This window comes from Daldinia childiae, assembly GCF_008694065.1.
Source record: "Daldinia childiae strain JS-1345 chromosome Unknown Scaffold16, whole genome shotgun sequence".
Lineage (NCBI taxonomy): Eukaryota > Fungi > Ascomycota > Sordariomycetes > Xylariales > Hypoxylaceae > Daldinia > Daldinia childiae.
The window spans coordinates 31111-58090 of NW_022984657.1; the positions used below are offsets into that span (position 1 = coordinate 31111).

The 26980-nt window shown below is 48.8% G+C and overlaps 12 protein-coding genes across 13 annotated transcripts; 6 read left to right on the forward strand and 6 right to left on the reverse strand.

Annotated features, from left to right (window-relative positions):
- Window positions 1–197: 197 nt before the first annotated feature.
- On the forward strand, window positions 198–1082 carry GL218_09103 (putative casein kinase substrate phosphoprotein pp28 protein; the record flags this gene model as incomplete). Its single annotated transcript, XM_033585928.1, has 3 exons — window positions 198–270; window positions 336–898; window positions 957–1082. The coding sequence occupies 3 exons, from the start codon at window positions 198–200 to the stop codon at window positions 1080–1082; spliced, it is 762 nt and encodes a 253-aa protein (XP_033439965.1).
- Window positions 1083–1567: 485 nt separating this feature from the next.
- On the reverse strand, window positions 1568–2602 carry GL218_09104 (uncharacterized protein; the record flags this gene model as incomplete). Its single annotated transcript, XM_033585929.1, has 1 exon — window positions 1568–2602. The coding sequence occupies one exon, from the start codon at window positions 2600–2602 to the stop codon at window positions 1568–1570; it is 1035 nt and encodes a 344-aa protein (XP_033439898.1).
- Window positions 2603–2963: 361 nt separating this feature from the next.
- GL218_09105 (Translation initiation factor IF-2, mitochondrial) lies at window positions 2964–6409 on the forward strand (the record flags this gene model as incomplete). Its single annotated transcript, XM_033585930.1, has 3 exons — window positions 2964–2987; window positions 3077–6152; window positions 6258–6409. 3 exons carry the CDS (start codon window positions 2964–2966, stop codon window positions 6407–6409), a joined length of 3252 nt encoding a protein of 1083 aa, XP_033439963.1.
- A 1004-nt stretch (window positions 6410–7413) lies between these two features.
- GL218_09106 (ADP-ribosylation factor-binding protein GGA2) lies at window positions 7414–9514 on the reverse strand (the record flags this gene model as incomplete). Its single annotated transcript, XM_033585931.1, has 4 exons — window positions 7414–7620; window positions 7677–8167; window positions 8222–8912; window positions 8969–9514. The coding sequence occupies 4 exons, from the start codon at window positions 9512–9514 to the stop codon at window positions 7414–7416; spliced, it is 1935 nt and encodes a 644-aa protein (XP_033439968.1).
- A 706-nt stretch (window positions 9515–10220) lies between these two features.
- Window positions 10221–11447, forward strand: GL218_09107 (Ribosome biogenesis protein TSR3; the record flags this gene model as incomplete). The annotated part of the gene is made up of 1 exon (XM_033585932.1): window positions 10221–11447. The coding sequence occupies one exon, from the start codon at window positions 10221–10223 to the stop codon at window positions 11445–11447; it is 1227 nt and encodes a 408-aa protein (XP_033439969.1).
- A 565-nt stretch (window positions 11448–12012) lies between these two features.
- GL218_09108 (uncharacterized protein) lies at window positions 12013–12810 on the reverse strand (the record flags this gene model as incomplete). Its single annotated transcript, XM_033585933.1, has 1 exon — window positions 12013–12810. One exon carries the CDS (start codon window positions 12808–12810, stop codon window positions 12013–12015), a length of 798 nt encoding a protein of 265 aa, XP_033439961.1.
- A 406-nt stretch (window positions 12811–13216) lies between these two features.
- Window positions 13217–13995, forward strand: GL218_09109 (Haloacetate dehalogenase H-2; the record flags this gene model as incomplete). The annotated part of the gene is made up of 2 exons (XM_033585934.1): window positions 13217–13385; window positions 13448–13995. The coding sequence occupies 2 exons, from the start codon at window positions 13217–13219 to the stop codon at window positions 13993–13995; spliced, it is 717 nt and encodes a 238-aa protein (XP_033439962.1).
- A 121-nt stretch (window positions 13996–14116) lies between these two features.
- GL218_09110 (uncharacterized protein) lies at window positions 14117–15212 on the reverse strand (the record flags this gene model as incomplete). The annotated part of the gene is made up of 5 exons (XM_033585935.1): window positions 14117–14231; window positions 14313–14368; window positions 14440–14856; window positions 14922–15043; window positions 15110–15212. The coding sequence occupies 5 exons, from the start codon at window positions 15210–15212 to the stop codon at window positions 14117–14119; spliced, it is 813 nt and encodes a 270-aa protein (XP_033439905.1).
- An 820-nt stretch (window positions 15213–16032) lies between these two features.
- On the forward strand, window positions 16033–17722 carry GL218_09111 (uncharacterized protein; the record flags this gene model as incomplete). Of its 2 annotated transcripts, none has more annotated exons than XM_033585936.1 (2): window positions 16033–16553; window positions 16615–17722. In XM_033585936.1, the coding sequence occupies 2 exons, from the start codon at window positions 16033–16035 to the stop codon at window positions 17720–17722; spliced, it is 1629 nt and encodes a 542-aa protein (XP_033439903.1). The 2 variants fall into 2 exon arrangements, with proteins under 2 accessions (XP_033439903.1, XP_033439904.1); XM_033585937.1 differs by having other exon boundaries at window positions 16102–16553.
- Window positions 17723–17909: 187 nt separating this feature from the next.
- Window positions 17910–20462, reverse strand: GL218_09112 (Tissue alpha-L-fucosidase; the record flags this gene model as incomplete). The annotated part of the gene is made up of 3 exons (XM_033585938.1): window positions 17910–19146; window positions 19216–20237; window positions 20358–20462. The coding sequence occupies 3 exons, from the start codon at window positions 20460–20462 to the stop codon at window positions 17910–17912; spliced, it is 2364 nt and encodes a 787-aa protein (XP_033439907.1).
- A 2896-nt stretch (window positions 20463–23358) lies between these two features.
- GL218_09113 (uncharacterized protein) lies at window positions 23359–24682 on the forward strand (the record flags this gene model as incomplete). The annotated part of the gene is made up of 5 exons (XM_033585939.1): window positions 23359–23772; window positions 23830–24026; window positions 24085–24303; window positions 24380–24564; window positions 24639–24682. 5 exons carry the CDS (start codon window positions 23359–23361, stop codon window positions 24680–24682), a joined length of 1059 nt encoding a protein of 352 aa, XP_033439906.1.
- A 1091-nt stretch (window positions 24683–25773) lies between these two features.
- Window positions 25774–26601, reverse strand: GL218_09114 (Cellobiose dehydrogenase; the record flags this gene model as incomplete). The annotated part of the gene is made up of 3 exons (XM_033585940.1): window positions 25774–26092; window positions 26195–26512; window positions 26576–26601. 3 exons carry the CDS (start codon window positions 26599–26601, stop codon window positions 25774–25776), a joined length of 663 nt encoding a protein of 220 aa, XP_033439960.1.
- Between the last annotated feature and the right edge of the window lie 379 nt (window positions 26602–26980).

Genomic DNA, 26980 nt, shown 5'->3' on the forward strand with positions numbered 1-26980 from the left:
ATTAACTGATTGAGAACGATAGAACTAAATCTTTGGATCCTTCCAATTTTACAATCAAATTGATCTGGATTGTTTTGCGCCATACAGTATTTATTTCCAGTCGCGATTCTAGTTTATTTACCCCGCCATCCCACTAATCATCACTCTTATTACCATACCTACTACCATACTTACTACTACACTTCAACGTTATCATCATGTCTGGACGAGGAGCACCCGGTGGCAATTCGCGTGGCCGTGGAGGCAAGTTTAGGAAGTTCACTCGAGGAGGTATGTCCTTAGTAAAATTCCCTTTTAATTTACAAGCTTTCGGTTACTAATATTTCTTTCTCTAGGCGGGAAGCACTTCTCTCGTGACCTTCGACCCCTTGATGCTGATGGTAATGAGATCAGCATGTGGAGCGCAAATAACAAAAAGAATGAAGAAGATGACGACGAGGAAGAGAGCTCCGAAGAGGAAGACTCGGAGGATGACGATGATGCTGGTCCTTCTCAACAGACAGCCGAGTTAACTCGAGAGGAGCGCAAACAGGCTAAGAAGGCCCAAAAGGAGGCGGCTATTGCCAGAAAGAATAAGACTGTTCAAGTTGGCGACCTGCCTACTGATTCTGAATCTGAAGAGGAAGATGACGACATGCCTGCCAACCCGAACCACTCCAAAGCTGCACGAAATATGGCCAAGGCTCCGTTGTCAGCTAACGATGTTGAGGAGGCTACCGAGGGTGTCAAGAACTTGTCGACTATGAGCCGAAAGGAGCGTGAAACCCTAGAAGCCCAACAAGCTAAGGAGAGGTACCGCAAACTTCACGAGGCTGGCAAGACGGACGAGGCTAAGGCTGACCTGGCGCGTTTACGACTCATCCGAGAGAAGAGAGAAGCCGAGGCTGCGAGAAAGCAGGTTCGTAATAATAAGTGTTTAACCCATACAATTATAGTCTACTAACATGTGAATTTAGGCTGAGAAGGAAGAGAGAGAGGCACAGGAGAAAGCCCGAAGAACTGAGATCGAGGCTAAGGAAGCAAAGAAACGCGAGGCTGCCTTAGGCAAGAGTGCTGCAGGGAAGAAGAAGTCAACTAAATGAACGTAACCATTTATGATGGACTGCGGTTAGCGTAGTCTGCATGGCCTCGAATCACTCGGGGCACCTAACATTGCATGTCAATCAAACACTCTTGCGTTGCCTTGCAGGTTACTGTCTCTGATAGTTGTGTGCGCGCAGTTGTGAATGATCCACTATGCTGATTCCTTGATATTAATATACTCTGTTTTTCCTAGTATTTCGGTTTTACTCGTTTTGTGGAAAGCATCTGTACGATGTCTATTAACCTGATGAACACTTATGTTTTTTATTTTCATATGTTGCAGGACTATGCAGTCGAGCTTGTCTACTTGAGCATTCGCATGTCTTGCTCTCTGTGTGATGCTGTACATACGCTATCACCCTGATAATGAATCAATCAGTTGGTATGGATGAGCTTGTTGATCATTAAACTAAACCGAATATCGCCATAATGTGCATGATAGTATACTATACCTGTCTATTCTAAACCCTCCTGTCTATATTAATTACATCCCAGGGGTAGCCAGACCACTCTGGCCTACACTCTCCTCCCAGAATTTATCAAAGTCGATGCCCTCCTTGCTGAACAAATCTCTGATTTCCTGTGCAGTCTTTTCCTGTCTATCTGTTGTGAAACCACCAGGTCGTGTTGATTCAAACTGTATTATTTCAATCCATCGGTAAAATAGAGCCTCCTTGCCAACGGCAGCAAGTGCATCTCTAAAAGCGAAAACCTGACGTCTCCTCTCGTCTTCCACATCGTTCTCACCAACTGTCGTGTCCACGCAGAGCCATCCGTAATCCTCGTGAAAAAGCAGGATGGCTGTCTTAAACGCCTCGATTGCAGCCATTTTCTCGTCTACCATCATAGTGGTGTCAACCATGGCAGCCCAGTCGAGGTCCCAGTCAGCAGTCATAAGGAGGTAGCCCGTCTTCTCGTTGATAAGCATGGGTGATGTCGCCATACTGATACGCGACATGAAGAGGCTCTTTGCCCCTTCATCGTTGACAAAGTCGCCAGCAGTTTCGACCCATTTCCTACTTCTTCGCACGACAACCTCTTGGTTTCTGAATCCGACGTTCCACCGCCACATGACGGGGCTTCCATGCTCGTTGCCTATAACAAAATCGATAGGCCAGGACCAGACAAATACGAAGAGCAGGAAGTCCAGCATGAAAGAAAAGGCACGCTTGGCGACTTCGGGGATGATCTCATCCCATTCCATCTCATCGACAACCATGGTGGTCTCGTTAAAATAGCCTAGAATAGAGACGAAGATCCGTAGGTAGTAAGGCGCAATGTACCATATACGATATAGCAGGGCAGCTGTTAGGGCAATATTCATGAGCACGGGGACAACAAAGATCTTGCGCTTGAAATCCCGTTGGTGGCTGTCGATGTGTGTGATGTATACGCACTTCTCATCAAGCGTCTCGATGAAAGGCTGCAGGACCTCAGGGGGCTTCTTGAAGGGGGCCGGAGGACCGGTATCCTTCTTCTTGCTGGAAGATGTCTTCCCCGAGCCTCTTTGGCGGGCCATAGTAGTGAGAAGTATAGGAAAATAGGAAAATTAAGTTAATGATTAGAAATGAATGATAGGTCAGATAGGGGATGAAAGTTGTCAAAAACTCGAGATGACAAGGGAATGTGGCTGAAGCTACCCCTGTTGGCCTAAGGTTTGCCCCTGCATTCCATTTCTCGTGGCTGACAGATCCGTTTTCTCGGCATTGACGGCCCCGCGGCTTCATCCTTTTGGTCCCACTAAAAAGTTTTTGGTACCGTATCCGATTTGGCGTGCGTCGCGATACGGAACTTTTTTTTTTTAAATCTCGATAAACCTTTGACTAGGATTATTCTAGCTTCAAAAAGTCGCATGACGATATGAAGCAGCCACTTTCACCATGTTGAGAGCGAGAGTATCAGGGGTTAGTTTACTCAGTTTGACTTTATTATTTATTCTAATTATATTTATTTACTTGAAGTCTGATTCTGAGCTAACTAATATGTTACATAGCGGGAGTCTTCAATATGCGCTTTCTGTCGACATCGTCTTTCGCTACGGTCAGCGACCCCGCGGATCGAAAAGTACTTTTCAAACACAACGATTTTGAGAGGCGATGACGGATGGGGTAGCGGATGGGGAGGTCAGGTTAAGTCTCAGACGGAGTCTAAGCCGGATGACTTTCTCTCCCCGCATGAACTCCTAGCACGCCAGCAGCTACTTACGAAACAGCAAACCCAGCAGGCTACCGAAGCCGCGAAGCCGAACCCAGCTAATAATGGCCCCCGGGCGAGATATATATGGAACGCACAAAAGCAAGAGGCGATTGAGGAGAGTCTTCATAGAGATGGCATGACTATAAATAAACCCCCCGTCCTCACGAGAGACACCAGACCCAGTGAGAACCGCGCAAGGCCGGGTGTAATTCCTAGGCGTCCTTTATCTTCGGGGTTCAATTCAACCACCCCTATTATCCCCTTACCGGCCAACTTCCCTAAAACTTCAGGGCCTAATTCATCCCGTTCGTTGGAGTCTAACTATTCTAGGAGGGAGGGAGACAGAGGGTCAAATTCTAGACCTCTAGGAAACATAATAACGAAAATAAAGTACGACTCCCAACCGAATACTACATTCAAATGGGGACCATTGCCGGGGGAAAAATTCCTATCTATATCTCGTGATAATGTGCCCGAGCCATCACAGGCAACGAGCCAGGAGTCGGGAATACCTAGTAAAGAGCAGAATCAACAGCCGCCGACAGAACCGACGTCTCAAGCCGCCCCAGATAATACTATTAAACCATCTCCTAAACCGGGCAATAATTCAGGATGGGGCTTATTAGCAAGAAAGCAAACGCCTAGTAAATCTGATGGTGAGGACTTTTGGGCTGTTATGAATAAGAGTTCTGGTGGCTTTCTAGGGCCGAAGTCTCAGGATCCAACGGCTCCAGAGCAAGCTTCGAAATCGTCCGATGACAAAAATGATTTAGATTCGACGCAGCCTCCCAAAAAGGACCCTTGGGCTGCTATGAAAAGTAACCCTGTTATACAGGAGAAATTATCCGATATGGATGACTGGGGGAAAGAATTTGATAATGCGAGACCCAAAAGGAGAGCTAAGGCGGAAGAACCCTCGGTCGAAGAAGATGAAGGGAAAAAATCACAGGCTATACCTGAATTCAGTATTAGTTTCCAGGGCCAAGATCGAAACCGTGGCCGTGATAATCGATTGGATGGATTTGACGGATTCGATGAGGAGAGGCGAGGCGGAGGTCGGGATAGGCGTTCACGGCGCAGCTATAGGCGCGGAAACGATGGAGATGATGAGGGGGGCTTTGACTACGATCAATACCAAGAGAAGCGTCGACAAAAGGCACAACGTAGAGCTGACCGCGAAGCTGAAATAGCCGGTTCCGTACCTATCTTGCTGCCAGAATTAATCAGCATCCCAGCATTGGCTCAAGCGTTGAAAGTAGAACCCAACCTATTCTTGACTCAACTTGGCGAGTTAGGTTTCGAGGGCGTAACACTGGACAGCCTTATGGCAGGAGAGACAGCTGCACTTGTTGCGCAGGAATATGGCTACGAGCCGACAGTCGATTCTGGTGCAGAACATGACCTCAAACCTCGCCCTCCACCTGCAGATCCATCAGTTCTACCACTACGACCGCCGGTCGTGACAATTATGGGTCACGTTGATCACGGAAAAACGACCTTGCTTGATTATCTGCGCAAATCATCTATAGCAGCTCAGGAGCACGGCGGTATCACGCAGCGAATCGGTGCCTTCTCTGTGAAGCTCTCCTCTGGCATGCCCATCACCTTTCTTGACACCCCCGGACACGCTGCTTTCCTTACGATGCGTCAACGAGGTGCCTACGTGACGGACATTGTCGTCTTAGTCGTAGCCGCGGACGACAGTGTTAAGCCGCAGACTATTGAGGCTATTAAACATGCACGCGCGGCCAAGGTGCCGATGATTGTGGCTATAAGCAAAATTGATACGGATGGTGCCCGTATAGATCAGGTTAAGCATGATCTTGCGCGTGAAGGAGTCGAGATTGAAGACTTTGGTGGAGACGTCCAGGTTGTCTGCGTGAGTGGCAAGACGGGCCAGGGTATGGAAGACTTGGAAGAGAACATCCTTCTGCTCTCTGAAATCTTGGACCATCGAGCTGAAATCGACGGTCCTGCAGAAGGTTGGGTTCTCGAGAGTAGCCTTAAGCCCTTAGGGAAAGCCGCCACCGTTCTCGTTAAGCGAGGTACTCTGAGACCGGGCGACTATATTGCTGCTGGTATCACGTGGGCAAAGATCCGACACCTGCGTAACGAGGCTGGTCTCGAAATAGACGAGGCGCCGCCTGGCACTCCGGTCGAAATCTTAGGTTGGAAAGATCTTCCTGCTGCAGGCGACCAAGTTCTCCAGTCACCCGACGAGGGCCGCGCTAAAATAGCGGTAGAGTACCGGGAGGGTCTTCTCGAGCGGGAGAAGGACGCCGTTGCTCAGGCAGGTATATCTGAGGCTCGCAAAGCACTCCAAGAAAAACGTGCTCGCGAGAAGGCTGCCGCAGCCGACGAAGCGGTTGTCGAACCCCTACCCGAAGAAGATAACGGCCCGAAGATAATCAACTTCGTAGTCAAGGGCGATCTCCACGGCTCCGTGGAAGCAGTATGCGCCGCGATCCAGGAACTAGGCAATCACGAGGTGCAACCGCGGATCCTACGGTCAGGCACGGGTCCCATCCGCGAGTTCGATGTAGAGCACGCGGCAGCATCGAGTTCGGTGATTGTTAACTTCGCAACGACGACGCCGGGATACATCGAACAGATGGCGGAGGAGAAGGGCGTGAAGATCATGGATCATACCGTTATTTATCACCTAGTGGACGATGTCAAGGCCACTCTAAGCAAGTATCTAGAGCCTGAGATCACTAGCCGCGTGCTAGGCGAAGCGGAGGTGCTGCAAGTCTTCCCGATTAATATTAAGGGACGCACGTATAAGAATATTGCCGGGTGTAGGGTGCGCAACGGGCAGGTGGCGAGGAATAATCTCTTCCGTATTATCAGGGGTGGGAAGAAGATCTATGGCGGTGAGTCCTCTCCTTTTCTAACCCTTTTCCTTCAATATCTCCTCTCAGTTCTTTTCATGTGGATATATACCTTTCTTTCAGTTATTGTACTAACGCCCCACGTAGGCAAACTCGAAACCCTAAAGCATCTCAAGAAGGACGTGGCGGAGGTGCGCAGGGGCACCGAGTGCGGTATCGGCTTCGACGAGTTCCAGGACTTCCAGGTCGGCGACCAGATTCAGGCTTATGAGGAAGTTAGGACTGAGCGCAGCTTGTAGGTGGGTTAACTTAGTCGGCTATAGCGACGATTATTAGGGGGGAAGAGGGAGGTTGCATGAGAGAGAGAGAGTGGGTTAACTACCTAACCTTGGAAGTAGACTATAGAACGACTTGTATGTATGATATGGGTGTATATGAACATGGATAGACGGTGCACTGCATATCGGAGGCTGGTCACGTTCATATATATATTTATATGCATCGGTAGAAGAAAAGAGCATATAGATAGGATGATAAGGGACGATGGTGTCGGCCGCACCCTGGGTTTGCGTATAGACCTACTGGACTGAGGAGCGCGTATTCGGATATTACCCACTCGGATGCCTTGTCTTGTACATATAGATCTTATACGTGGTATTGTCGTGTATATATATACACCAGTCAACTCTTCACAATAGATGGCCTTGATGAAATGTGGAATGCTATATAGTTACAAGTAACTTATGTTAACTAGGTATTCTTCTAGTTAGTTTTAGGAGGTCTTGACTTTGACTTTGATTTTGATACAAGTTAATCCTGTGATTGGTAGACGTAGAATTTCTTTACATTTGGTAACTACACACTTCTATGAAGTAAAGTATCATTTTCCAGTCGTCTGATCTAGAGTTTGGTAGGTTGGTTAATCGAGCAATAGAAACGGGATGTGAGTTAGGTTAGGTACTCTTCCTCTATAACGAGGGCGGCGATGGCGTAGAGAATAGAGCCAGCAACGGAGTACCCGAAGTCTCGAAGAGCTAAGGCTATGGGTCAACCTACCTACCTATCTACGTGCCGTATGATCCACCAAGTTAAGTAAAGACGCAGAGAAGAAAACGTAGAATAATACGTAGAAGGGGCGTCAACGCGGAATTGTTCATTCGAATCTACTATTAACCCCACATTTATTTCCATTCCACTCCGACTTGCATTTGCACTTCTTCCTACACACACACACTCTCTCTCCTCCATACCCCATATCCCCCCAACCAACAATCCTCATCGCCGCTGAATCATATCCACCAACTCATGCAATGCTAAACTCGGGTATCTCGCCCATCTCGGCCTTATTATCAGCGCCCAGCGTGTAGCTAACGCGCCACCTGAGCTTGATGCTGTCGACCTTTTTAGCCCGGTCTCCCGCGTGGAACACCTCGACAGACTGGGACACGCCATCCGTCTGCCTGGGCTGCAGGGCGCGGCCCGTCTGCGGTTGGAGCTGGAGTTCAAAGCCCTGAGATTGTTAGCTGCCTTTTTTTATTGAAATAGGGGCAATGGAAGCTAATTTACCTTTGTTACGGCTAATTGGAAGTGAAGATTGCTTATAGGCGCGGCGGTGGTGTTGGAGAAGAGGAAAACCAGCAAAAGGGCGCTTGGCGTCCGTGATCTCGCTGCGTTGAGATGGATTTGCAAGGGTCCGTCCTTGACATCTACTCGAAGTTCTTTAGGAAGAGAAGGTTCGAGCGGTAACGCGGAAGAAAATGACCATTCATCATCGTCAGCTGTCGCAGGAGGCGCTGCAGGTTTGGGGGTAGCTGGCTTAGATGAGAACTGGGGAGAAGCGAGAGCTGCGAAAGGATCGCTGGCAGCCGGTGCCTTCTGGGGTGGTGGTCTGGAGAATGAAGATTGTTGCGATAGATTTAGTTGCGGAGTGTTAGACTGGGATCCCGCGGGATTCGACGTAAATCCTGAAAAGGGAGAAAAGGGTGGAGGAGTAGGGGATGACGCTCTTGCGCTGTTATTTTGGGTTACTGATGATAGCAAAGCAGGCCCGGGAACATCTAGATGAAGATTAGCGATACCCTTTATTTTAATAGAAAGTACATCTGACATACTCTGATTTGTCCCAAATCCAAGTGATATTCCACCACCTTGGCCGAAACTGCCACTGTTACCTCCTAGGGAGAGACCTAAAAGATCGTTCTCGAGATCGCCAGCTTGCGAGCTCGATCCGGCAGCATTGTTGCCAGAACCATTCGCTGCAGCATCCCCATCAAAGTCGATTAACGACAGCTCGCCTGCGGCCGACGTAGACTTTCCAGCTGCCGCGGATGGTATGGCGATGGGTGCGCCCGCGGCTATCTTGTTAGCGCCTTCTATATCGCCCTTCTTGAGGAGCTTCCACCGTTCGACTGTCCTGTGTATACTGTCGTTAATCTCGAACAACTTTGCTACTGCCTCGTGGTCATCGGACTCCTCTTCGCACATCTTCTGGATCTTGGGCTGCGCGCTTTGGAGCGACGAAGCTAATTCTTCGAAGACGTCGCCATCCTTCATAGAATCGCCCGGTTTGAACGCTGCTAACCTTTCCTCCAACAGGCGTGCCTTGGCTTGGATCTTGCCAACTTCCTCAGCTGCCTTTGCGCGATAGTCTGTCTTGGACCTCGTGTCGTAGCCGGCCATAATCTTCATAAGTCGGTTTGCTTCTTGTAAGTCTTCTGGGGCGCCTCTCCGTATTAGTTCTTGTAGCTTGGCGGATTGTGCTTCTCGCTCTTCTTCCTCCATTTCCTCGGCCGATTTAAGATTCTAAGATGGTTAGCTAGATCAGTCGACACAACAAAAATGTGTCGTGGTCTACTCACGTCACTCGGATTCAAGACGGCAGCATCATCCCTCCGGACCTCTGGAAAATGGTAGCCTTTGTAACTTAACAAACGGTGCATATCCCGAATGAAGCCCAAGTCTTCCTTGTACCGGCTGGTTTCGCATATCGTGCTCCTCCATTCTTCAATAGCTTCCAAGATCTTAGATTGGACTTTGGTATAACGGATAGGAGGCCTCTCGGGAAACCTTCTCACAAGCTCGTTCAAGAATTCCTTAGTACTGATCTGAAGATGAAAGGGGTATCCGCAGTTTTTGACGCAGATATCAAGAAGGCTGATGGCTAGGAGGCTAACGTTCGGATTGCGGGAGTTGATATAGTTGACTATAGCGACTGCTGCCTCGCGTGGAGCGCTGCCTTTCTTGCTATTAATCAGATCTGAGATTTCGAGGTTTAGCGCAAGGTTCGGTTCGTAGTTCTCGGGACTGCAGGCGCTCGCTATAAATCGTTGAAGCTGAGATGGTCTCGGGAAACCCATCTCGCTCCAACGATCTCTGGCTGCCGCTCGAGCGGAGGCGGCCTCCATCTTGACGGGTTCAAATCGGGGTTATCACAAGCGGGAACTGATATAAGACGATATAATTGGGTTTATTGTAATGCGCTTAAGGCCATAAGCTCATCCATAGATATAAGTTGGCGCGAGATCGACGATTGGTATTTTTATTCATTGGCAACGATGATGTTTTGCTGAGTGATGAAGCTCAAAAAGGGTTCATTCACTAAGATGCTTAAGTTAAGATGTTACGGTGTTAATGCGGCGTCCATTAAACTAAACTCACTAAATTCATTAAACCCACCTATGTAATTGGAAGCGCTGGCTATAAACTTCCGAGTCGCATCCCACTTCCCATTTGAACCTTGGTTTATCCTTGGCTTGTGGCACAGAGCTGTGGCAGCGCGGCGGCGAAGAAGACGAAGGAACCTTAGGTACCTGTAGAATTGTATCTTTCCGTACCTAACCCGAGAAAAAGGTACGGCCGGACTATCACGTTTATCCGTTGTATATGTATAGGTATTTTAGATCCACATCCAATTCACGGATCCACTCCTGTAAACCCCGCCAAGAGCCAGGTTCAATTTCGGGGTCCAGGGTAGATATCTGCCCCACGCTTCGTCATTCAACATCATTTCGAAGAATTTCATAGTCCGTGTCCATACACTACGAGACTACAATACACGATTATTACCCATCTACTTCCCGCTATTATTCTAAAAGCAACTATCACAAAGACATGGTTCGCCACAAGAAAGACAAATTCTCATCTCGAGGTGGAAAAGGTCATGGAAACGCCCGACCTCGACCGCGCACTACCGAAGAGGATCCCGAACAGGGATCAGATTCTTCTAAACCTGCATTTAAAGCTGCTTGTTGGGATTTGAATCATTGCGATCCGAAACGATGCTCAGGGAAGAAATTAATACGACTCGGCCTCATGCGAGACCTTCACCTAGGCCAAAGACATAATGGTGTCATTATCACACCTAACGGAAAGCACAAGCTCTCTCCCGCCGACAAGGAGCTCATGGACCAGTACGGCGCCGCAGTAGTAGAGTGCTCTTGGGCGCGAACGCAGGAAGTTCAATGGAACAAGGTTGGCGGCAAATGCGAGCGCCTGCTGCCATACTTAGTCGCTGCAAATACCGTCAATTACGGAAAGCCTTTACGATTAAACTGCGTAGAGGCCCTGGCTGCTTCATTTTACATATGTGGACATTCCGATTGGGCGGAGGAGGTTCTACGACCATTCAACTATGGCGAATCTTTTCTGGCTATCAACTCGAAGCTGTTGAAGAAATATGCAGCTTGCGCAGACGAGGACGAGATCGTGAAGACCGAAAAGGAATGGATGGAAAGATTAGAGCGGGAACACGCCGAAAGCAGAGAGAATGCTGACGACGACGATTTATGGAAAGGTGGCAACGTTAATCGGCGGGTTATCGTTGACTCGGACGACTCGGATGAAGAGGAAGGCGATGATGACGAGGAAGAAGGTGAAGACGGAGATAACGATAGTGTCAATGGGATATATCTAGGTAAGAAGCCGACTCAATGGCCAAAACTAGGGGAAGGCGCAAAGGATGAGCAAGAGGGAGGGACTAGTAGGGACCCGTTTGATATTTCAGACGACACCGACGACGATGCTGAAATGGAGGAGATCCGACGCAAGGTCCTCGCGTCAAAGCCGTTTGCCAATGCAGATGAGACGGACCGAAAGCCGAAGCCGCAGGCAATACCGCCCCCTCTCCAACAGCAAAGATATAAAGTCGACTCCGACGCGGAACCGGACTCGGATAACGGATCGGATAACGAAGGAGATGATGCTTTCGACGATATTATCGACGCTACGCCCGTCACGGATAGGACAGGGCTGGCGAGGCTTGAGAAGGAGAGATCGAGAGCGAATGTTATGAGTCGGACGTTTTCGTCGGGTACTGCGGAAGCACCGAAGAGGTGGTGATCAGATAATTATTCATGAAGTTTATCTGGCTATTTTTGGTCTTATATGGTGCTATAGGGTCTCTTTTTCAAGATGTGTTCCCGGTATCTACGTAGGTCGTAGTATGCCAGTACGGGGATAATCACATCGTAGATGATACCATAATTTTACGGGTGAGGGTAAGTAATTAAGCGCGATTAAGGTAAGCTTTCTCTTAATATATCATCTAGGCTACGTGTATGCCGTATAAGTATTCAATATTGCCCGAGTAGCAAGTATATCATATATATCCCATTACTCTAACTTCTCGAATCTTATTTCGCCACGACTATAAATGCATTTTTCTTTATTATAAAGTAATATATTGGATATGTTCAGCGATCGAAGCTATTATATACAAGCCGTAGACCAGATCCTACTTCTACCTTCACCCCGGCCCCCATCAAGATCTTGACGAGCCCCTAGCAACAGCACCATCATCATCATCATCACTACCATATATACAACAAAGCATCCCACTTACTACTCATAGCTCCCCCATACAACATACCTCACAACATCCCAACCCATCCTCCCCAGCCATAAATCACCGCCCCTTCCACCTCAACCTCCCCACCCACTCCACCCACCTCCTAACCGCCTCCTCCCCCATCAGCAACTCCACCGTATAATACCGCCGCGCCAACTCCTCGTGCCCCGCAAACCGGTGCACGAAGCGATGACACGCCCCGCACAGCCACGCCACATTCTCCAGGTCCGCCGCCCGATGCCACTTACGCTTAACCGCCTTGCCGTGCACGAACCGCGGGATCAAGTGGTGGTACGACAGCGGGACCCAGTCGCGCCCGCAGAGCTCGCACCCGTCTGCGTCGGGGAGGGTGGCGCGGGGGGCGCGGGGAGCAGTCCCGAGGGCGGTCAGGAACGCGGTTAGGATCGGGGCGAGGAATTCGTCGGCGCCTTGCGTGGACTCGCTGGTTATGCTGTACGCGGAGAGGGAGTCGGCGACGGTGGGGTCGAGGGTAGGCAGGATGGTGGGGGTGGAGGCGCCGGTGAGAGGCAGGCGCTGGGCGAAGCGGGCTTGGAGCGTCGCGTCTTGGGTGTATTCGTGGTAATCGACGGTTTTGAGTTGTTCGGGGAGGGCGCGGAAGGTCTCGGTGGCGATGTAGTCTGCAAAATCGGCTAAATCGTCTGCGTTGTTGAGGTCTGCGTCTGAGGAGGTGTCTTGCGTTGACTTTGGAGAAGAAGAAGAAGAAGTGGCTTTCTTGGACTTGGATCTCCGTTTTGGTTTTGGCTCGGGACGTGAGATCTTTTCTATAAGTGCGGTTGAGAGATAGTCCCGGAAGATCGCGTAGTTTCTTTGCTGGTTTTCTGGTAGTGATGTCATTTTGACATTTTATTTGAGCTTAATCGGTATGTTGTACTTATCAGCCCGAGATCTGTATACATGTGTAATAAATTATAGAATAGAAATACATAGGTACCTATCTATATAAGTGGTATAAGAGAATCCTAGTATAGTGAAACCGAAGTATACACACTGCGATGTCTAACTGATTAACTCCTATACTTACTTCGAATTAATGAATACCTATGAAGATATAATAAACATACCTATCCCAATCAAGTATCTAGCTACCCCGCATAAATCGGCGAATGTATAACCCATGTCAACTCATGACGATGACAAATTGTATGAGATCTCATCAACAAACCTCGCGCGAATATTTGGGATAATAGCGCCGTCTTCTTTCGCCAATTGACTCATTCCTCGGGAAACTTTACGGTTCTAAATGGCGGCTAGCAAGAAAGTTATCGCGTTTGACTTATACGGGACGCTACTGTCCACCAGGTCGATAAATCGCACGCTAGCTAAGATCTACAATGAGAGGAATGCTAAACAATTAGCTGCATCGTGGCGGCGGTACCAGCTGGAATATACATGGAGGATTAATAGCATGGGTAGGGCTGTTTCGTTTAAGTCTTGACAGCGACGCCGAATATTCTCTAACTAGGGGTATTAGGTCAATATAAGTCATTCAGCCAGATAACGCGCAATGCGTTAAGTCACGCAGTGGCAGAGTATAGGTTAACACTCTCGGAGAACGACGCGGACACCCTTATGAAGTCGTATGACGCATTACCTGTCTTCCTCGATATTCCCGCTGCGCTGAGGCTTTTGGAAAATAATAAAGATTCGGTGGAAGCCTACGTCTTTTCTAATGGCACTGATGAGATGGTTGGAAATTCGATCAAGACCTCGCCAGACCTAGGACCGCACGCAGAGAGGTTTAAATCGATAATTACGGCTGACAGCTTAAAGTGCTTCAAACCGGATAGGAGGACGTATGAGCATCTAGTCGAACAAGCTGGAAAACAGGGGAAAGAAAGTGATGTTTGGGTTGTAAGCGCCAACCCGTTCGATATCGTCGGTTCAAGGGCGGCTGGGCTAAAAGCAGCATATATCGACCGATCTGGCAAAGGTTGGATAGACCGCCTGGATGAAGAGCGCGCACCGGAAGTGATAGCATTGAGTGTTGATAAAGCAATCAACTCAATCCTAGAGGATTAGTGTATTAAATTACATATATGTAGCTAGGTCATTCTCGTGAAATATAACTCTTATATATCCGCTGAAAAGGGTATCGACAATCTGGTATTACGAGACCGCGCTAACGCAGTAATATGAGCATCTACACAATCTTATGGAAGCTCTCAAAGAGCTTGATGATCTCCTCAGCGAATAGTTCCGCGTCGCCAGGATACCGAGCACTGATGTAATTGTACTGCTCATCCTCAACAGTAAACCTAGAAACAAACAGTGAGCGAAAAAGACTAGGCTATGATATGATTATAGCCTTAAAGATTGAGAGTCGAATGAAAACTTACGGGCCGGGGTTTAAGCTGGCCTTGAACTGGGCTGGGTCGGCAAGAACCTTTTTAATCTGCGAATTGATTGATTTAGTTAGATAGGTATTTACGTCGACGCCATTTCGTAGAGGATTGGTTTTCATACTGATTGCTCAACGTCTTCGCTTCCATGGCCATACGTCTTATAGTAATCACCGAGGACTGCCCTGGTACTCCAGTATGCGGCTTGTTCGAATTTCGCTGGCAATGCTGTCGTGATGCAATCTCGTATAACACTGTTGCCATTGGCATCTTTCGACTCGGATAGTACCATGACGCCATGGCACACGGCAGCAATAACCTTCTTACTCGGCTTCTTAGTCTTGGGGAAATAGTCTACTACAAGTTTATGCACGATAGGTGACTCGATGATCTGCCTCATTCCCTTGTCGTGACCGCCTGGGAAGACGACGAGATCAAAGGGATCGAGGGAGAAGCCAGGAGTAGACCATGATAGCGGATGGCGCATCTCGTCGCTCACAGCCATCTTCTTGTACAGGTGGACAACCTCCTTGTTTGCGCCCTGCTAGGATATTAGGATAGCTAGCTCAAACGTCTGGTAAGTCGTCACGAGCCGTCATGGCGTACGAGTAGCTTTTGAGTAAACCCCTCCAGCATTTTCTTGTCGCATCGCGGATGATTTCCGTTCTCGGTCGCGAACTGGACTTTATAGCCTGCGTTCTTGAATGCGGTGTAAGGTACGGCGGTTTCTAAAGGGTTTAGTGAGAGATCGAACTATGCATGCGCAAGATATAGATATCTCAAAGGTGGCGTACCCGTGGGGTCATGACCATAGTCGGCCATCATGATGAGAACCTTCGGTGTTGCGACCGAGGTCCCCGGTGAGGTAATCTGCGGCTCTTCAATTATCTCGTCCATTTCTCCGAGTTTATGTCGACTTTGCTTCGGTTGAATTTTACAAGTCGAGAGATACGAGTCAAGAGATTAAACAAGTCAGTTTGAAGTTGACGAAAGAGAATTGACGTAACCACAAGCTAAGCTTAGAGACTTACATAGAGACCTACATACGTAGGGCACCTACCTAACTGAGTAGTAGCGCTAATACTGCACGGGCCGAAACGAGTCACATGGCACTTCGTTTGTCCATGTAGTGCGACCTAACTTTGTAACACATCCCTAAGCCTTAGATTTTATAGTAGTGGCTGCCTGCTATGAGTAAAAGTTTAGGCACTTAACATAGAGCTTAATTACAGCCCCTCGGGATTGTTAACGAATCAAGAGCCTAGTAAGAATAGAATGGGCACCTTTATAGAAGAACTCCCTCTTATTTTATGTCTCCAACCCTCCACAACTCAAAATGCTCCAGCGTCTGAGCTCAGATGACCCGAATTATGACCAACTCACAAAATCGTATACTACTGCTTATTGGTTATAATTATAATTATGGACGCCAAGAAGCGAAGTTCATCAGCCCTGTAAGATGTCGCTACCTAGGGCCTTAGCCACGATGTCACGGTCTAGTAGCCACTTCGTGCCGTTGCCGACACCATGGGTACTACCTTGCACTTTATCTCTTCCCTGTGCTACCGACGTTTGGGGGGCAAGGCTTAGTTAGTGTAGCTGAAAAGATACGAATATGGGCATCCTGGGAGTTATAAAAGAATGCTGCACTCCCCATCCGGAGTCACTCTTTTCTTCTATGGATTTTTCTGTCTACTTTGGCACCGTTCTCGTTGCTATGGTTGGTGGTCTTCTCTACTTTTCAAAAATCTTCACGAAATCAAATGGAGCGAAATCAGGACCCATCATGGATCGCACAGAGTTTGTCGGCTCGCAGGTCGGCGGCGAGTCCGTTATTAACTATAGCTATACCGATATGCCTTGGCGGTTGATGATGTGGGATGTGAGATACTTCTTCACCTTTGCTTGGGCTTTACCTTGGGTAATTTGGCCTCTTCGACCCTGCGACGGAGAACATTTTGACGAGCTTTCGTTTACTTGGGAGAATATATGGTGTATGATCATTCATGCGATTCTTGTGGTCCTTCAGTTGTTATTCATATTAACGCTGCCTTTGGCTGTCTTATTTCCGGTCTGGATGGTGGCAGTAGGATTGGCGGCCTTCTTTACTTTAAACTGGCTTTTATGTCTCGGTTTAAATGGTAAAACTATTACCTTCACTTCGGATCCGAAATATGCACCAGCTCTAGAAGAGCATGCGCATGAGCAATGGATTTTCCTAAATGGCGTTGCTGTCGGGTATGTGTGACCCCATGACAATCCGGTGTGTGTGACATTTTTCGCTAACCCCAAGAACTAGAGAAGCTTGGCTTAAGAGCAATATCAATCGCTTGGCTCTCACTTTCAAGAGACCAGTTATTGGTGTTCACAACCGGACTACGGGTATCATATTTGACGTTGTCGAGTGTCTAGTACAACGTAATTTCGGATACGCTACAAGCGACATTCGTGCAGCTTATAAGATTATCAGGGAAAAGCTATATAACCCACAATACACCAAAGTGGTTTTCATCTTGCACTCACAGGGTGGAATAGAAGGCGGTTTAGTCCTTGACTGGCTACTTCAAGAGTTACCACAAAATCTCTTATCGAAGCTCGAGGTATATACCTTTGGGAATGCCTCTAATCATTTTAATAATCCGCATCGACATATCCTCTCTCTGGATATGGAAAAGAAAAGTTCAAAAGAAGGCAGTCAGATCCACACCAACATTGCCGAAATTCCGCTCACCGACTCTCCAGTAGAGGCCCAGTCATTATCGTTGAGGAGGAGACCGTCAAACGGTAGTGGAGCTTCGTTTGATGTCAATAGACGGGTCCCGACGCTCACCTCGCTCTCAAAAGAGTCAAGCGCCTCGCATGCGACGGCTTATACCGTGCCGGCATCCGATCGCGCGATTGCTCACGTCGAGCATTACGCCCATACGACCGATTTTGTCGCTCTATGGGGAATTCTTCATTTCGTAACAAATGAGCGCGCATCTCCGGAAATGCCTCGATATATTGGACGTGTTTTCAAACACACTTCTCCGCGGGGCGGACATCAGTTCTCCCAGCATTATCTGAACGGGATGTTTCCGCTCAAACGAGATGCCAAGGGGGAATTTATGGGCTGTGCTGACCGCAATGATTTTATGAGCAGCGTTATAGAAGTGGCTGAAAAGGGCACAGAAAAGGATGACCTGCGCGAAGCTGTCGAGAATAGCTGGTCCTTGATCGAGCTTGCTGGACGAAAGGGGGGTATTGCTCAGGGCGAAGTTGTAGTACACGGCAGCTTTTACGAAAATAAAGACGAGATTGACGACGGAAAGGTCAGAGTGAAGGATCTAAGTCGATTGTGGCAATACCGGAATGGAAAGAGTCCACCTGATCTTCCTAGGGATCTAAGAAGGATGACGATGGAATAACGAAGAGTCATGATATTGTTCGAATAGAAATGAGTTTCGGAGACAACGATTGTTATTTAGGACCAACTATGGCGTTCGCTGATTTTAGTAGATTGCATCCTTTTCAATACCCAAACGAACGCATGTTCGGATTATAGCATCTTAGCATAGACAGGTAGTTTCTAAACTGGTATAGACTATGGCGTTATCATGTATACTTGATCTTAAACACCCAGCAGTACTCCTCTTTATCCAACAGTGTCTCAGTAACCTCGATCTTAAGTATCGTCCCGCTACCGTGCCCCATCACTCTCCATGTTAAGCTCTCACCACCCTCAACGGTCAGCAAACTCACCTCATCGCCTTCCACCACCGGCACCGGCGCCGCAATATCAACAACGCCGTCTTCAAGCACCGGCCGTTCCAAGAAAAGCATATAAAACGCCTCATCCGTCTGCGTAAACCTAACATCCGCCCCCCCAGCAACCTCGCTCTGCACAAACCAATACGTCGTATCATATATCGCCTCGCCATGCCCGCTAATCCACCTCCCAGCTTCCAGCAACGAATCCACCTCGGCCTGTACCAGCGTCCCATCCGCCCGAGGCCCGATATCCAGCAGCAGATTGCCGTTCTTCGACACGATGTCGACGAGCGTGTATATTATACTGCTGGCGTTCATGTACGCCGAGTCGGGCGTAGCCCGGTTGTACCCGTAGCTGTAGGGGTCCAAGCCGCGGTTGCTTTCCCACTTGCGCCGCTGCGCGGACGCGAATTGCTGGTATTCGGGGGTGTCGAAGTCGGCGGCTTGCGGGACGCCGCAGCGGCTGTTGGTCGTGACTTGGCGGTTGGCGGCGCGCGCGGCGTTGTACCAGGGCGCGGCGAAGGCGGCGGTGGCGTTGGCCGCGCCGCAGTCGCACCACAGGATGTCGGTGCCGTAGGTATATGCTAGGGCTTCCATCTGCGGCAGCATGACGTCCGAGAGGAAGTCGGATACGGGCGTGTGGCCGGTGTACGCCTCCGGAACGCCGGTGTACGGGTTCGCGGCGAGGATGCCGGGCCAGGTGTCGATGCCGTAGGGGCCGTACGACGGGTTGAACCACTCCGGCAGCGAGAAGTACGTGCCGCGCTTGAGGTGCGGTTGGTGCTGCGCCGCGGCGTCGAAGAGCTCGCCGAGTAAGTCCCGCTGCGGACCGTGGTGTAGCGCGGAGCGGTTGCTGGTGTCGCCGGTGTCGAAGAGCGCGAAGCCGTCGTGGTGCTTGGAGGTTAGGACGAAGTACTTGGCTCCGGCGGAGGCGATCAGGTCGACCCATGCTTTCGGGTCGTAGTTGGACGCGGTGAAGTTGGCGAAGGTGTCGTCGTAGGCCCAGTCTTTGCCGTAGGTGCGCAGGCGGTAGTTGTAGAAGTCGGAGGGGTCGGATTGGGGGTGGTGCGTTGAGTACCACCTGAGTGTCTTGGTTAGAAGCTGTGCTTACATACCTAATGGAGGGATTCATGGGGGGGGGGTTTCTTACCAGAACCATTCCGCGTAGCTCTCGTGCGGCGATGAGTTGCCCCATCCTGTTACGGAATATGGCCCCCAGTGGATGAATATCCCGTATTTGGCATTGTTGAACCATTCTGGGCTTTCGTGTCTTGCGAGGTTGTCTAGGTCGGTGGTCCATTCGGTTAGACCAAATTGGATATTCTCGAATTCAAGGGACCGTTGAGCAACGCCGTCGTTAATGATTACTGAGACATTGAGTGGTTTGGTGGAGTTGGATTCTACACCGATTGTCACGATCTTCTGGTCTCCTGGGCATAGCCGCTTAAGATGCCCTTTTTCGGTGGTTCGAAGGGGTTCACCAGATATTGATAGAGTTAATCCATCTCCTGCAACGCAATCGAGTCCGGCATTGTTAACCGTGACTTCAACTGCTTGCGAACCGCTGCTAAGCCATTTTTGAGTTGGACGGATAGATTGCACGTCTACTCCCGCAGTGGATTTCCACAGAGAAATGGCGAATACATGTAATCGGCCATCGTCAGCGCTGGTTGCTTCCGGTAACGTGACGCCGCGAAGTTGCTTTCCGGGGTCCAAATGCGCAGTTCGCTCAAATATATGGCTGGTGTTGTAATCCACGCCGGTCGCGGTAAAGCGATTAGGGAATATCAGTTCTCCGCGGTTAATAGTCAAGAAGCTATACCAGTCCAGAGAGCGCAGTTCATACACCGACGTGCTGTTGTCGGTATACGTAAAGGTCACATTTCCAGAAACTATTTCCCCTTCCTTGTCTTCGGAGACTAGGAACGAGGCTGAGAAGTACGACCCGGGGGGTACAGTTATAGCTTGGCTATCGCATATGATATTGTCAGGCTTGCTAGGTCCGGTATATCCCGGAAACGAGTATACTATGCTTGTATCGCTTGAGATATAGTAGGGCTCATCTAGATCCGGCACCGGATAAGATTGGCCTAGAGTGTCGAAAGAAGCCTCCCCGGGATATGTGCCAAATGCTTTATTGTTGTAGAATGGCGACAGGTCAAGCGGGATAGACTTTTACAGTATTAGTTCTACAATGATTCCCGCCCCTGAGTGGCATAAGGATATGTTACACTCCTGTACTAATTTTATAGGAGTGAACTTCTGTGGTAAATGCATGAAAAAGCGCCATACCTGCGATCCAGACGGTCCTAACCGTTGTCCAATGCATCCTGCGGTGAAGACCGTCACATGAAAGAAGAGGCCTGCGAGAATGCTATTACCCCTTATCATGGCCATTCTAATTTCGTGCTTTTCGCCGTAAAATTCTTACATCAGAATTGCTAATCCAGCAGAATAGGTAGATGGTTAGGTATTTTCCGCGCCCGGCCCTCAGGTCCGTCCTCACCTCACCCGCCTGATCGGCAACCCGATCGTGGCAAGGTCGCATTCCGACAGTTTTAGGCATCTCCCGAGATCTGCTGCAAGCATGATGATAGCGACCTGGTTCTGAATCCAGAGATAGGTATGCCAGGTCTCGAATATGATTGGACTGGCAGGCTGGTTGGTCTCGGTTGTTGATTTAGCGAAACCCCGCGGAGTCCCCATGGGGTTGGATCATTGTCGCGATATCGCGAGGGGATTGTGCAAGACTATACTGACTTCACTCGACTTGTGATAGATTTTGCTTAACTGTCATCGAACAGATACGGAGAATCTGTAACGTAGATGAAGACATGCAAAACATAATTTAAGTTATTTGTCATTGATCGCATATATTATTAATATGTTCTTACTCCTTAATAACAAATTTCCTCCCACCACTACTCGTCTTCTATAGATTAACGCCTATATATTAACTCCCAGCGAAATTAATCAATTTTCATATCATACGCGGGTGGCCCGGTTACAACGCATTAGGTACTCACATGGCATACCCAGCCCGAAAGGCTAACTATAGCCACCAACGAGGTTTTTGGCAGAATCGCTAGCCAGCGTGTTGGATCCCCAGGTACGCTATATCTTATTCTTAGACTACCTAATAATAAAAACAACAGCTATTATTAGATACCCAGATATAGCGAATGTTGAGATAGAAAATGGTATTATAGAGTATAGTTCTTGACGATGATGTCAAATATGGAATAAGTATTCATGAGTATCGTCAGTCTTGGGGAATTAGAGAACAAAGTTTGACAGACCGGCTTGTCTGGCCTAAGCTTACCTATTTTATTAATTGGCTGTATTGCTTTATGCCCTCCGAAGTGACCGAAATTATTGACGTATACAATCGATAGGAAGGCATATTTTTCATTACTATCAGTAATGAAGAACTCTTAAGTGTCCTTGTGACTCAATTAAGCTCGGGCTTTGAAAGAGAAATCTATCGATGCGTGGGTCAGGCTCGGAAATTCTTGTGGACGACCTTGATGATTCGCCGCTATCCATAGGGGGACTCGATAAACAAGTTGCGTGTCTTATTCCCAGAGCATATACGAGTCAAGTTGGTAAGTGAGCCTTTCTTTGTGGAACAAGATGTTTTATGATGAGGTAACAAGTTCACTCGAATGACAAGTAGGAACAGGAATATCATTCCATCTAACCGACGATTATTCTCGAGTATTCCAAATATTACGAGCCTCTTATTCCGTCAACCCGGATTGAAGCAGTCCTATAGACTACATTGTGACTCAATAGACTAACCTATGAACTATCTATCTTGCCCAACAGTCATTCATCGGCGATCTTATTCTCTCGGGCTTACTTTGGGCCATGTCTCATCCGAGTTGGTATTTTCGCTTGGGAAGCTATGGATGCAAAGTCATCTAAGAGAGTTGCTCCATTTCTCCTATACGACGGAATGATTTGGAATTCCCCTTTTTTTCTCCGCTACGGTGGTCCTCGCTCAGGAGTATGCCCTACGGCACAGTTAACCGAATCATTACGTGGGAGTTTCGACTGAGGCAGAAGGCCGGTGACAAGCAGCCGCAATATCGAAGCAACGTATTTGTTGGTTACATGTTTCATCTTACAGGTCACATACGCACATACGTACCCGCGGCCCCATCACAAGGCACCAACGACAATTGCCATGGACTAATGTAAATGTCTAGGCGTACCACCAATGAGTATGCTTACCGCCAGGGCGAATCAATCAGGCAACTGAATCTATTTTCTCTTCGGGCATGACGACACTAGCATATGCTCCCAATAATATCTGTGGTATGGATGCCGGACCAGGGCCTATAATATGTCTTGGCACTGCTTCCTCCTCTCTACATTAGGGCCGAGATTTCGACCGGATATAGTGAGGAGCGGGTGCTCTTTGTGTACCCTGGTAACCCTCGCCGCACGTTCGGCCATGGGGCTATCCACGGTTGTCGATCAGTCGTCAACAGCAGCGTGGGGAGATCTATCATGGAGCTAATCACAGAATGGGGAAGCCAGAACATCTAACCCGATAACCAGAATAGCAGACTTTTGACGGTGAAGGTTCTCGATCGTGCCTAGAACCATGGGTACGTCTCCACAGGCGAGGCGATATGGAAGATGATGCTCGGTAGCCTAATTCAGGTCGATCCTAAACTACACGTGTTAGTATACGGCTCTCAGTGGTGGCAAAGAGACATCTAAGACGCATCTAAGACGCATCCAATATTGAATTCGAGTTTGTTTAGACCCATATTTCCGAGTATAGATGCGGCTTGTTACTACGTTGCCATTTATCGCGGTTCTATAATTGGGAGGTGTAAATAACCGGGTAAATGCGATACAGCCAGAAGGGGGTGAAAAGCAAGGCTCAGGGATCAATCAACACACGGAGCCATGGCTGCCCTTGACCCCCAATGCGGAAATCGATGCCAATCAAGTTGGGAAATGATCCTAGCCAATAGTTTTGTTGCGCCCAAGGAAAAGAAATCTTCGAACGAGTTCTTCGCGCTCGGCAGTTCGTAGGCGCAAGTCAGCGAGAGAGAGAAAGAGAGAGAGAGAGAGCCATCTTACGGAGCATACAAGTACGACGGGCATCGCGAACTTCCCCAGATTTCAGATCCCCGGATTCTACTTCTGCAACCGTGCATCTCGCTGCCTCTTCTCAGCAAATCATCGTTGCTCGCTCAACGTCTCACTCATTCTCACACCACCACCCCCCCTTAAGGCCTCATCGATCAACGTCTTAGGTGAAAAATCAGTCACGATGCAGCTGACTTCTGTCGCTGTTGCAGCGCTCCTAGCGCAGAATGCCGCCGCTCAGTTTGGAAACTCTATGCTGCGATTCGCATGCTCCCAGTTGGTCGTTGACCGAATCGACCCCTTGGTCAACCCCGGCATGAAGTACACTCCTCATCTTCACCAGCTGGTCGGTGGTAACTCCTTGAACGTTACCATGGACCCCGAGGTCCACGACCTGGCCTCCTCCACCTGCACATCGTGCACGTTCAAGGAAGACAAGTCCAACTACTGGACCGCCGTCATGTTCTACAAGGCCAAGAACGGAACCTACAAGCGCGTCCCCCAGGTCGGCAACGGTGGCCCGCAAGGAAAGCTTGTTAACAAGGGTGGCCTCGACCTTTACTACATTCCCAGCGGAAAGACTACCGCTTTCAAGAAGGTATGAGAGAATCAACAAGACCCTTTAATAATAGAGCTTGCCTAACCGAAACAATAGGGTTTCCGTATGTTGGCCGGTAACGCCGCCAACACCGACCCCAGCAAAGTCCAGAAGTCAAACATCTGCCACCGATGCTGGACGTCGCCTAACGAGAACACCTTCGTCGGCGGTGCTCCTTGCACTGGCTCCGACACTGTTGACATCCCCAGCTCCAAGAGCTGCAAGATGATCCGACAGACCATCATCTTCCCTACGTAAGTTAATAAGCGCCTTTTTTCACTTCTCGTTTAAACTTGCTAACCTGCTTTATAGATGCTGGGATGGAAAGAACCTGGACAGCCCCGACCACCAGAGCCACGTCGCCTACAGCTCCGGCTCTGGCGCTACCGGAGGCGGTGCTTGCCCGTCTACGCACCCCGTCAAGCTCCCCCAGATCATGTACGAGCTGATGTGGAACGTCACCGAGTTCGCCAACGCCGCCGACTTCCCCACTGACGGCTCCAACCCTTACGTCTACTCCATGAACCTTGGGTAAGCTGGAACTCCCGGTTTTAAAAGACTGTTATTGTATACCTAAGTACCTGATTAACTAACTAACTCTTTATAGTGGCCCTGCCGCTCACGGTGACTACCTCTTCGGCTGGGAGGGCGACACTCTCCAGAAGGCCATGGACAACATCGGCTCATGCGGTCTCAACACCGACTGCGCCACCGCCGGTATCCACGCCCAGACCCCCGACCAGTACAGCGCTTGCACCAAGGAGCAACAATCTCCCGAAGACGTTGACGGATGTAAGTTTTTTTTTCTCCCTCTTCTATCGAAAATGCGAAAATTATAAGAGAATGTCTTAACTAACAAATCTTAGGGCTCGCGGCTCTCCCCATGGGCGAGATGGCTATCAAGGCTTAGACGGAATCAATCGCTTCAGCGGGAAGCTTGCTAGACAGAGGGTATCATCCTATTAGCAGAATAAGTTAATCTTGGTCCAGATGGCATCGTCGAGGAGACGAGGCTTCGCCGGTGGGATTTACCCTGTGTACTAGCGAGATAGAGAAACATCCATTTGGACGCGCGTTGGTGTCAATGTTTGTTTGTTTTTGTTGAAATTGTTTAAATATGTTAGACGGTAGCCGTTGTCATCGACATCATTTCACGTAATTTATACTTTCAATTTTGAATTTACTGGCTGTGGAAATTCTGTGTGCAAGTGATATTGGGAGATACTAAACGAGTTGAGTGAGACTCCCACTATCTGGGACGCATATGTAAGTATATGCGTCTATAAATACTTTAGGTAGACTATAAATACCTTGAGCACAATGTCACTGGACATAACGATTCTGCAGTCAATACAACAATACCCAATGAGTCTTTGGGACACATTTAAGCCTCAGACTGAGACGTCATATTTTAAAGGGACAGAACAGAACTTGAGGGTAACTTATTACATTCTCTCAGATAGAAGCCCATAGTAAGAGGGAGACCAGATCCGGATAATCTATTTTATATACACTGAATACGATATCCTCGGCGGAAAGGACAGGTAGAATAAATCACTCACTCAAGCGCCTCCATATCCATCTCAAATTTCCTCCTCCTCACCTATCTTAAGGACACATAGGTACCCAACGAAGCCCCCCATCTGCAGCGTAAGGATTAAACTACGCTTGTTTATCATATTGGAAAAAGTACATAAAAAATAACAACACGCATCCCTACTACTCGAAAACGCCGCCCTTTCTCCGCAGATTCGGGGTTCGCGGGGGTACGTACGCAAGCGAAGAATTTCTTAACGCAAAGACGGTGTTAGAAGGGGTTCTCAAGAGATAAAGATAAAATAAGTTTATTTTCTTTTCTTTTCTTTTCCTCATCATCATCATCATCGTCATCATGTTTCTTTCTAAGAAAATCCGACCCCCCCTTCTTCTCCCCCCCTCCTTAAATACCTCCTCACCACTCGAGCTAGGTAGGTAGGTAATTAACAGGTGGGTAACTCAAACTCACAAGTTCCTGTCGACCAGGTCCTGGAACTCGGGGTTGCCGGCGGACGCGAAGTCGTGGTCCCAGTAGTTGAACAGGTCGTGCACGTTGATGGTCGAGGTGTCGGACCCGGGCTGGCTGGGCTTGGTCTTGGAGTACGCGAAGGCTAGGCGGTTGCTGCCGGCTGGGTTGAGCGTCTTGGTGGTGGTGCCCGTGGTGGTGAATTGTGTGCAGCCCGTGCATTTGGCTGTGACTTGCCAGTGCGTGCCGTTGCTCTTGGTGCCCTTTTTGAGGAGTTGCACTGAGGCGCCTGTGTATGCCGTTGGGGCGGTGTGGGAGCTATGATGGGTTAGTCTTTTGGTGGCTTTTAATAGGAAAGAGGGGGGCAGTCTATATATTATATAGTATAGCATTGTCCATGGTAAGAAATATTCAACTTACGTTGCTCGGCGCATAGACACCACGCCGCTTGCACCGTTAGCCCAGCCGATAAGTAAGGGGTTGTTCGTCATGGAGCCACCCCAGGCGGCGCCGACCCAACCAGCAGCGACAGGAGCGACGATCTGGATCACGGCATCGTACGGTTGGCCTGCAGGCGCTGGGCTTGGGATCGCGATACGGAATGTGATGAAGTTATTGTTCGTCGTGATAGCAACGTCCTTCTGAGAAAACGAGAACCCGGTGTCAGGATCACGGAATACATCGGCGCTGGCTTCGGATACTGTAAACAAATCTCCGCCGTAAATGTTAACCAATGCGCTTCACATCCATTGACGTCTGAATCCTCAGATATCATCAAGGTGCTTCAAAATAGGTACGCACCGAAGCCGAATAGCGCAGCTGCGCATGTTAAGCCTAAGTTCCAACGCATCTTGACGTCCTAGCTTGAAGCTTTCGGGGAACTAGCTATCGAAGCTGAATAAACGAGTTTCGACAAGTACTTTACTACCGTGACCTTGAATAACTACTGAGCACCATGTTAGATAAGGATATATATATATAGTTCTATAGGGGGCTTACAGATTACACGTGGGTATCAAGCAGCCACTCCTGATCTAGGAAGACTATTGGAAGCAACAGAGATAGGAATGAGTTCACATGCACAAGATATATTCCAGGCATCTAGCAATTAAATACCCATTGAGCGGCTCATTATAACGTGAGCGAGTTTCGACCCCCGTGGATCCCAACGTCGTAGAATGATGCGCGGTGATATAACAAGGAGTG